At 43.7% G+C, this 10,834-nt stretch overlaps 1 protein-coding gene across 1 annotated transcript in view; it reads left to right on the top strand.

The window, feature by feature from the left end:
- IGLON5 (IgLON family member 5) overlaps positions 1–9,226 on the top strand; it is a gene marked incomplete at its 5' end in the record, with an annotated part of 83,326 nt that extends 74,100 nt beyond the window's left edge. Inside the window, 4 exons of the mRNA XM_083369208.1 lie at positions 1,373–1,504; positions 2,739–2,859; positions 7,186–7,337; positions 9,031–9,226. Of these exons, the coding sequence (XP_083225334.1) occupies positions 1,373–1,504; positions 2,739–2,859; positions 7,186–7,337; positions 9,031–9,131 (506 nt within the window). The 3' untranslated portion in view covers positions 9,132–9,226. The remainder of the gene's footprint in view (positions 1–1,372; positions 1,505–2,738; positions 2,860–7,185; positions 7,338–9,030) is intronic.
- Positions 9,227–10,834: the final 1,608 nt, after the last annotated feature.

Below are 10,834 nucleotides of genomic sequence, written 5' to 3'. Positions count from 1 at the left end.
ATAAATAAATGAAATTCCTTTTTTTAAGGCCGCAAAAATCAATTTGAAAAGCTGGGAGGCAATATGTATGAAATCCCAGATACTCGGGGTGGGGGGGGGGCGGAAGAAGTGAGCTGGGCTGCGCAGACTATTGACGGGGAGTGAGATTTCACATGTCACCTATATCAACCCTCCTCCTGCACCCCGTAATGAGCAGGAGACAATGCTATTTTATTTATCCATTGGCCTGGCTCCTTCCTGCCGCAGAAAGCCGCCTTTTCATAGAGTGGGATTTTGCTTCATTCATAAAGGAGCACAGCTGCAGCAAAGCGAGGCTGCTGAAGATTTGAATTGGGAGTTTTGACATTTTCCGTGAAATGTTGTGAATGGAAGAGAACAAGGCGAGGCAGCGAGCGATGACAGTCTAATAGGAACGCTGCATTTCTGACTCACCACAAGATGGAGCCGTATTGGAGAGCTTCTCCTCCTAACAGGACATTGTGTTAGAGGCAGCTGACTATTTGGGTTTTTGCATACACCAACAATTTAATCTGTAGGTAATCTCAAAACAGGGGTGGGGGGGGGGCGCGGTGGCTCAGCAGTTAAAGACCCTGAGCTTGGACAGCTGAAAGTCCGGGTTTGAGACCCGAGCTCCAGGCAGCAGGGCGAACCCCCCGTTTCCTGCTCCAGCTCCTGCCCACTTGGCAGTTCGAAAGCATGCAAATGCGAATAGCTATATAGGTACCACTTCGCTGGGAAAGTAACAGCATTCCACACGCCTTTGGCATATAGCAGGGGTCTTCAAACCTGGCCCTTTTATGACTTCTCGACTTCAGCTCCCCGAATTCCTCAGAGCCAGGCTGAGGAATGCTGGGAGTTGAAGTCCATAAGTCATAAAAGGGCCAGGTTTGAAGACCCCTGGCATATATCCATGCTGGTCACATGACCGCGGAACTAAAGTCAGACACATCTGACAGGGAAATCTTTATCTTACTCTTAAAACTAGTCAGGCAGTAGCTTTACCCTCTCCGTCTCCGTCCCCTGCAGAATATGACAGTTAGGGTGACTGCCACTAGCTCTGAATTTGCTTTTTAACACTCTGACTACCTTGGCCTGGCACCTGAGTTTTTCCCTCCTTCATTTTTCCCAGAGACGTTCTTTGCAAATCAGTGCGTTCTCTGAGCTAAAATCACTTAGGGGGTGGTTTGTGAGAATGCGTATTTGGGGCATCTCCTCCTCCTCGGTCTGCCCTTGATGGCCCTATGTAGGGCAGCCCTGCAGGAGGAGGCCTTGATAACTGTGTTGTGCCCTATGTGTTTTCTTGTGTGTAAGTCTCTTTGTGCCTGTCTGCCTGCCCCCGGGGCTCACTCTGTTCCTGCCTCCTTCCCCACAGATGGATTCACCAGCGAAGGAGAATACCTGGAAATATCAGAGATCAACCGAGAACAAGCTGGGGAATACGAGTGCGTCACGGCAAACGGTGTTTCAACCCCAGACAGCAAACACGTTCTTATCACAGTCAATTGTGAGGCGACTTTTCATTTCCTTTCTTTCTTTGCTTGTTCGCCTGTTTTTATTTGCATTTGCATCTGAAATTCCTGGGGCTGAGTAGGATGCTTTCAACAGAAAACCAATGAGTGTTGGGGATTTAGGATTAAAGATCAGCCTTTGGCTTGTGTTGGGTTCACACCTCACGGTCTCACCAAATCTGGCAGCTACCTTTTCACTATCTGTATTTGTTGATTAGTTAACCTTAGTTACATTTATTCTATACTTTCTATTTTCTATTATTTTCTATATTCTATTCCATTCCATTCCATTCCTATTCTCTATTCTATTCTATTCTATTCTACTCTACTCTACTCTACTCTACTCTACTCTACTCTACTCTACTCTACTCTACTCTACGCTACTCTGCTCTACTCTGTTCTACTCTACTCTACTCTACTCTACTCTACTCTACTCTACTCTACTTCTATTCTATTCTATTCTATTCTATTCTATTCTATTCTATTCTATTCTATTCTATTCTATTCTATTCTATTCTATTCTATTCTATTCTATTCTATTCTATTCCTTATTCTATTCTATTCTATTCTATTCTATTCTATTCTATTCTATTCTATTCTATTCTATTCTATTCTATTCTATTCTATTCCACCTTTATTACTTTATAAGTAAAGCAATGAACATAACTAATAATCCCTTCATCCTCCTATTTTTTCTCACAACAACAACAACCCTGCACAGTGGGTTGATCTGAGAGAGACTGACTGGCCCAAAGTCATCCATCAGGGCTTCATGCCTTTCAGTGGGACTAAAACTCACCATCTCCTGGTGATCGGCCTAAAGTCACCCAACCGGCTTTCATTGTCTAAGGTGGAAGTAGAATTCTCAGTCTGTTGGTTTCTGGGCCAGCATCTTAAACTTCTACACCATTCCATCCGTTTTTTTTTCTTTTCGTTTTGATGATTTGGCAATGGGAGAAGGAGGACGGATTTAGTTTTCTTCTTTCTTCCTTGGAATGAACTGAACTACAGGGGATTATTTTTTAAAGTTAGAAAGATCACTGAATCCAAATTGGTGGTGGTGGTGGGGAGTTAGGGATGCTTCTCTGGCCCTTTCAGAGCTACTTTTAGAGTCCTCCTTGAAGTTCTTTTCTGCCTGTACCTGAAGGGTTGCAGGAGATGCCTACAGAGAGAGAGGCTGTCACAGTTGACCTCCAGTCCGTTTCTCTATCCATTGCTGTCTTCTCCCAGATCCTCCAATGATCACAGATGTAAAGGACTCCCGTCCCTTGATAGGAAAGACAGCCCTCTTGCGCTGTGAAGCCATGGCAGTGCCCGCGGCGGACTTTCAGTGGTTCAAAGATGACAAGCAGTAAGTCCGTCTTTCCCCCATCTCCTTCAGCCTCATCCATGAGCAGAAACAACGGTGCTCTGCCAACGTTTAAGAGCAGAGTTTTTTCAGAGGTCTTCAGCTCCGAGAGTACCTTTGGATAGATTGGGTAAAAGTGCTGAAATTGAAATGCCAAAATATCTTGGAGAACTCTTGTTTTAGACAGGCCTCAGCCCATTGGTTTTCTTCCTGGATAGGGAGCATACTATGAAATGGAATATATATATATATAGAGAGAGAGAGGTTTTTTTTTAAAAAAAAAACTACTTAACATGCAAAGCAGCCCAGATTCGAATCTCAGAAGGGTGTGGCTGACTGATGAGAGCAAAGAAGCTTGAAATAGCTATATCAGTCTCCCTTTAATTCTTTGTCAGCAATCCAAATTTATTACACACACACACACACACACACACACACACACACACACACACATTAGTGTGCCTCAACGGTTCTTGCTTGTTGTCCTCTGTGGAGTTTTGTTGTATTTCATTTTATCTTTTATTGTTGTACCCTGCCTGGCGTTGCATTTGGGGGTTGGATGGTCATATAAATCTAGTGAACACATACATACAGTACATGCTCACTTTTTCCTCAGATTGAAGGAGAACTCTTTAAAATTGGAAGAGAACTTTATGTCTTTGCACTAATTCAAGCAAAGGATCTATAGCAGGGCTGCCCAAACTTGGCAACTTTAAAACTTGGGAACTTCAATAGGGCTGGCTGGGGAATTCTAGGACTTGAAGTCGATAGGTCTTAAAGCTGCCAAGTTTGGACACCCCTGATCGAAAGCTACCTGCTGAAGATGTTTTAATTTGGATTACAAAAGAAAGGCATCCTTCAGGTCATCAGGCCTCAAGCCCTCCAGGGTTTTTTTTAAACTTAATCTGAGTGTTCTGAATTGGGCTCAGAAACCAGCTGGAAATCCATGCAGTTAGTGAAGAAGTAGCTTAAGAAATGATCGGATAGTCTAGATGGGAAAATAGACTGGTGCAGAAGACAGACAAATAGGGCAGGGTGAAGGGATCTGTCTGTGCGGCCAGGCTGTGTGTCTCATGAGTTAAACAACATTCCATGCTTCTTCCCTTCTGAATTGCAGTCGTATTAAACCATCTTGTGGCACATAGTCGTGGTTCTTTCGTGCAGATTAATTTGTGATCCACCGCGCAGAATGTGATGCCTCGGTTGTGTGTGGCATCCTATCCCTCGGGCAAGGGGGGAGCCTGCATGGGGGAGGTGATAAACCTCCCAGGCTGGCTGCCTGCCTGGGATTGCAATGCAAAGGGGTTGTGAGCACCTGGCAAGCCCCAAACAATGACTAAGCTCAGCTTGGAGGGGGGGGGGAAGTGGCTGCCACAAGTGGGGTAGCTCTATGGCTTTTTCAGTTGCGCATTTTTGCTAATCACTCTTGATTGTTCCTGGACATTATTTCTGTAATCCTGGCAGCCATGACATACCGGTCAAAGTATGTTGCACCAAAGCTTCCATCATCCTTACTTAGATTAGCAAACCTCTGGGCCCATAAATCGGGAGGGCAGCTCTGAAGGCCATAAAATTCTGAAGTTGATTAATTTATTTATAACCTGCCTTTTATTATTTTTTTTACAAATAACGCAAGGTGTCAAACATATTCAACGCACCTTCCTCTTCGATTTTCCCCACAACAACAATCCAGTGGGGTAAATTAGGTTAAGAGAGTGACTGGTGCAAGCTTTTATGCCTAAGGCAAGACTAGAATTCACCATCTCCTGGTGATTGGCCCAAAATCACTCAGCTGGCTTTCATGCCTAAGGCAAGACTAGAACTTACCATCTCCTGGTGATTGGCCCAAAGTCACCCAGCGAGTTTTCATGCCTAGAACTCACAGTCTCCAGCTTTCTAGCCTGGTACCCTAACCACTAGACCAAACTGATTCTTGTTGCATTTAGTTCACAAGCCAAAGGGCTCCTAATTTGCTGCTTCTTTAAAGTCCAACTAGTTGGAAGCTTAGTGTGCCCAATACCGTATTTTCAACACTCAATCTCCTCAAATTCTCAAGGCCCTCTGGAAGATTTCTTGCTAAACAGGGGTTAGGTGGGAAGGAAACAGAGGACATATACTGTAGATGTAACCTCACAGTTATGGGCTAGCAATACCCATTTTCAGTTGTATAATGTCCCCACACTTGGGAAATCTAAATTTGTTTGACAGTAGCGTAGCAGAGTTTACATCCAAAAGCAGAACAGCTATTCCTGGGCAAAAAGAGGTATAATTGTGCAGGGAACAAGTTATTATTATTCTGTCTTTCTGGACTTATGAAAGTATGGAGACCACCTGTTTTTCAGGACCAATTTCCAATTTTGCCGAAACTGACACCTGACAATGTGATTTTTCGATGGATTCCAGATCAGCCTCTCTTCCATTTCTCTTCCATTGTGAAGCTGGTGATGAAAGTTCTTGATCCAAATCTTTTGGGTCCTTGGGGTGCTGTTTTTTTAAAATTATAATTATTTAGAGAAGGGAAACTGCCAGTCTTTATCTTTTATTAGGAAACAGTGACAGGTCAGTGGGTGTGCAGAAAGTCAAAATGCCAAAAGAAAGGGGAACCCTATAACCACCACACAGTTTGAGATGGGACGGAAGGACTCAGCTATGCCAAGATGTAAAACTCAAAAATTTGACAATTGCCAGGCTGTGGAATGTGCTTTATACCATCCCAGTCATAAAATCCTGAAGTTGCATTTGGCGCACAAGCAAAGGCTCTTAATTTGGTGGGCCATGGAATCAAACTTTTTCTATTATGTAAGGTAGGAAAGGGAAGGTTGGATTGGATTCAGAGTAGTAATGCTGACAGAAATGGCGATTCTGCCTTTTCTGTGTGTTTCCCCAAATCTAAATAAACTTCCCATCTGGTGACGTGGTTGAAACCAGTACTTGTTCAATCTTGGCCATTTTAAGAGGTGTGGACTTCAACTCCCAGAATTCCTCAGCCAGCATGGAATTCTGGGGGTAGAAGTCTATACTTCTTAAAGTAGCCAAGGTTGAAAAAACACAGGTTTAAATAATAGAACCTGTGGCAGTTACACAGAAAAATCTTTAATGGTGAATCCCACTATTTCCCCCCCCCCTCATATTTCTTGTGAGGTGGAACAAGGTTTTGGGAAGCCCATTTCTATCAGGTATATCACGGAAATTTCCTCCCTTCACAAGAAGCTTTGATTTACTCTAATCTGGTGTTTCTTTGTGTGACCGGAAATTTAACTATGGACCTAAAACTGCTGGTGGTTCTTTTTTTCCAAAATCTGAAATATATAACCCCAACTGAATGAACATCTGAACATGTACAAAAAACCTTTCGCTGTTGAAGAACTCTTTGCCTCTCTGGGATGAAAATCTCTGAGGTTGAGCCAATCTTCCAAGAGACATTAATCACCAGTTTATAGGTTTTCCCACTGGTTGAAAATTATCCAGTAAGATAAAAATGAACCACTGTGAGATATTGAATTTTACATTGCTGGACAGAAAATCTCTGCATCTCTCCGTCTTTCTAATTCATATGTAATTGGAGAAAAGAGAAATGACTTTAGAAATTGCTTTAAAGGAGTAGAGCATTTCCACTGACCTCTTTGTGGAGTGAAATATCTGATATTATTTAGTGTTGAAGAGACTGAGGTGATTGTGGGGTTTTTTTTTGTGTGTGTGTGTGTATGTATGTATGGGTGAATATCTTGCTTTTGATTATTCTGTAATCAACCCATCTCCCTACCCTTCCTTAATTCCAAGAAATCCCAAGGGAAAGCATTAGGAATTAAATAAAGATAGTCCTTCACTTACAACCTTCCATTTAATGACTGCTTGATGTTATGACACTCCCCCAAAAAGTGACTTATGATCCATCCTCACATTTACAACCAAGGTCATGGGCACTTGGCACTTGGCAACCTGCGTATATTTGGGCACTTGGCAACCTGCGTGTATTTAAAACAGTGCCAGCCTCCTGGGGTCGTTGACGGCCCTTTATGACCTTCCAGCAGACTTCTGACAAGCAAAGTCAATGGGGGGAAGCCATGCTTGATTAACAACTCCACAATTCACTTAACAATCACAGTGATTTGCTTAAGAACCCTGGCAAAAAAATGTTGTAAAATTGGACATGATCCGCTGAATACCTGCCTTGCTTAGCAACGGAAATTCTGGTCCCAAATGTGGTTTTAAGTGCAGGAAAAACCTCTCTCCAACCCCCACCACTCTTCCAACACAACGATCCTCTTTCTCCCTCTGTACACAATACTTTAACTACTTACTTTCTCGTTGTCTCCTTCTTCCTAGCAGATTAATTAGCGGCTTGGATGGACTGCAGATCCAGAATGAACGCACACGCTCCATATTGCTCTTCACAAATGTTACTGCTCGACATTATGGGAATTACACCTGCCTGGCTTCTAACAGTCTGGGATCCTACAATGTCAGCTTGCGGCTTATCAGTGAGTCTTTCCTTCTCCCTCTCTTCTCATGCTTTGCAAACTGCTGGGGCTTATAGTACATCTTGCGCCATCTACAGTACCTTTTAGAAGCCGGAGCTCCTTGTAGTACCTGGAGACAACCTCACCTGGAGGTTGTCCTCTGGATAGATTTGTCTGTGGAGGTTCTCAGTCATCCAGGTTGTGGTTGCCCCAAAGGGGCTTTTTCAAAAGGCAACTGGACTTCGTTTTTCCTTGAAGACATTTTGCTTCTCATCCAAGAAGCTTCTTCAGTTCGTGTCTCATCCAAGAAGCTTCTGAAGTTCTGAAGAAGAACTGAAGAAGCTTCTTGGATGAGAAGGGAAATGTCTTCAAGGAAAAAGCGAAGTCCAATTGCCTTTTGAAGAAGCACCTGTAGAACTCTGGATAAATTGTTGTCTTTTCAAGCAGAGGGTTTGGGAGAACAGCCAGAAGGTGGAGGAAATTCGGCATGTTTTCACACAGAAAACAACAACAACAGTGTATCCAAGGAATCTAAGTTTGGCCTTGTAGTAAAAACCTGTTGAAAGAATAGACAGTATCAGGGCAAGGTGTACAAAGCACTTAATTTTAGACTGTTCTAAAGATGCTCCAAGGATCTGCATCAGATTCTAAATTGAATCAGGTTGTTATGTCTTTGCTGCTCTCTGTGCTTGGTTGTTCTTTGGGTTCTTGTTCAGAGGACATTCAGCCTTCCCTTTCATTGGTCCATTTCCTCACCTATTTGAACCCTTGATGATGTCTCTAGGAGTTCTAATCCTGTAGCTCATAAATGGACTTCACTCTCCTTTTTGCCCTCATCCTTTAGCCACAAGTAGATTTTTAGGGCTCCCTGAGCTGTGGTGGCCTGGTGGTTAGTATGCAGCATTGCAGGCTGACTCTGCCCACAAGCTGGAGTTCGATCCTGACCGGTTCAAGGTTGACTCAGCCTTCCATCCTTCCCAGGATGGCAAAATGAGGACCCAGATTGTTGGGGAATGCCGATGTTGTAAACCGCTCAGAAAGTTCTATGAAGCAGGGGTTGCCAACCTCCAGTCCATGGACCAGCACCAGGCTGTGGCATGCAAGAAACCGGGCCACACAAACAAGCAAAGCTCCATCCGCAAGATGCAGGCAGCACACGAAACCACGCATCTTCCGGTCCGCGGAAAAACCTCTCTCCGCGGAACCAGTCCTTGGTGCCCCAAAGGTTGCGGGGGCGCTGCTGTAAAGCCCTAAGGAGTGGTGTATACATCTAAGTGCTATTGCTCTTGCTATTCCCTAGTTCAGGGGTAGGCAACCTTGGCTCTTTTATGACTCGTGGACTTCAACTCCCAGAATTCCTGAGCCAGCCACGCTGAGGGGAAAGTGAGAGGTTTTCAAGCTGAGCCATGCTGGCTCAGGAATTCTGGGAGTTGAAGTCCACAAGTCATAAAAGAGCCAAGTTTGCCTACCCCTGGCCTAGGCCTAGGCCGCTTTATGACTCGTGGACTTCAACTCCCAGAATTCCTGAGCCAACCATGCTGAGGGGAAAGGGAGAGGTTTCCAAGCTGAGCCATGCTGGCTCAGGAATTCTGGGAGTTGAAGTCCACAAGTCATAAAAGAGCCAAGGTTGCCTACCCCTGCCATAGCTACTCCTTGAAACCAGAACACCGACAATGGCAAACCTCTTTTTTTTCTCCTTTTTTTCCCCTCCCAGGACCGGGTTCTCTGGACAATGTAGCGGTGGCCAGCACAGAACCTCCTGTCCTCTTGGGTCTGCTGTCATCTGTTTTTGTGACTCTGCTATTTAAGATTTAGGGCACCTGGGAAATGATGCAGAACAAGGCAATGGAAACAGGTGAAAAGGGAAAGAATCCAAGAGAGGAGGAGAAAGAGAGAGGAAGACATCTCTACTTTCTGGGGGGAAAAAATGAAGAAAGAAAGAGGGAGAGAAAGAGAGAGAGAGAGAGAGAGAGAGAGAGAGAGAGAGAAATGAAATTTATCAAGAACCCATCACTGTGAGGGATAGAAGAAAACAAAACAACAACAACAAACAAATATATGCATTTGTTTCTACCGCCATTTCTCTTCACACTTCATCTCAGACACTTCCGGTTGAACTACTTGTGGTTTAACACAACTGCAAAGACACAGGGCTCTAACAGTTGATGGCAACGCATCAGTCCCCCTTCCCCTCAACCTCTGTGGTTTAATAGAGAGCTCTCCTCCTCTTCCTTGGGCCAGTTGGCTTCTGAATGCACGGAACCTGGAATGTTGATTCCACAAAGGGTTGTTTCTTTTAAATTGTTATCGCTATTATTACGATTATTAATTTCCTTTGGGGTTTTACTTTTTTTTTTTTTTGCTCCTTTTTTTTCTGGTGGAAATTTCTCACCAGGAGGCTCCATTTGAGAGGTTCCCTTTTTGTTATTTACTAGGTTGAGAATCTTGACATTGAGTTAACCAGGTTATTTCAGGGGGGGTGGGCCAGTTGAGCAGCCAAGGACCAAGCAGAGACTCCATCATCTTGGTAGGCCTTGTAGCCTGGGCTTCGAAGCTGTCCTTGTCGGTGTCCTCACGAGAAATATTGGCATCAATTCAACTCACCACGTGAAAGGGGTCCAACGTACTGCCCTTGGGCCCCATCTCAGCGACAGACAAGATCCTCTTTGCTGCCATCCCAGCGTCTTTGGAAGAAGGATGAAAGAAATCTGAATTTTTCAGGCATGGCATTTAAGCTGTTGGGGTAAGAATGGCTTCTGCCAATGATTATTAGAGGTAACTGTTCTGTTGTCTAGAGACAAAGACTAAAAAAAAATAAGAATGAATGGTCTGGCTCTTTGATCATCCTGGAAATTTCCTTGCTTTTTACCTTTGCGGTGGGGGTATATTATTCGCTGGAAAACCGTGGCTTGGGACATCTGCCAGCTCTTTGATTCACTTCTGTTTTCCTTTCTTTTCTTTTGCACTTTTCACAAAACTTTTTCCCTCCTCCCGACAAGTCATGTCACTCCTTCACACAACTGGCTGACTTAACAGCTTCTCTCTGGGTGATAGGTTTCTTAACAAAAGGACCGTGGCCTGAAAGTTTTTTTTTCTTTTTTTTTTTCTGTCTCCGTTCTGATTTTTTTAAATTTTATTTTCGTTTCCTTGAGAAATATTCTGGCCTTCTTCTTAAGGATTGCACTTTGGAATATGGGATCACAGGTGTGCTTATTCAGTACTTCTGCATTTGCAAACAACTCTGTGTGTGCAGTAGAGTGTAGAAATTGGTATCTAGAGATAGCATGCAAAAATTTAAGCGCACATCATCCTTCCAGTTGCAAAGATAAAGAGTGTGTTGTCAAATCTTCTGCTAACATAACAAGCTCAAAAATCTTTCTTATCATGGTTTGTTACTTATACATATCATGGTAGGTTTATAAAGTTACACCATTAAGGTTGATAATGGGTGTATTCACACCCTCTGTTTAACCACGTTGCTGAATTCACACATTTTCTGATATTGCACCCCCACCCCC

Source organism: Vipera ursinii (assembly GCF_947247035.1).
Source record: "Vipera ursinii genome assembly, chromosome: 9".
Classification (NCBI taxonomy): Eukaryota; Metazoa; Chordata; class Lepidosauria; order Squamata; family Viperidae; genus Vipera; species Vipera ursinii.
This window is presented reverse-complemented; position numbering and strand designations above follow the sequence as displayed.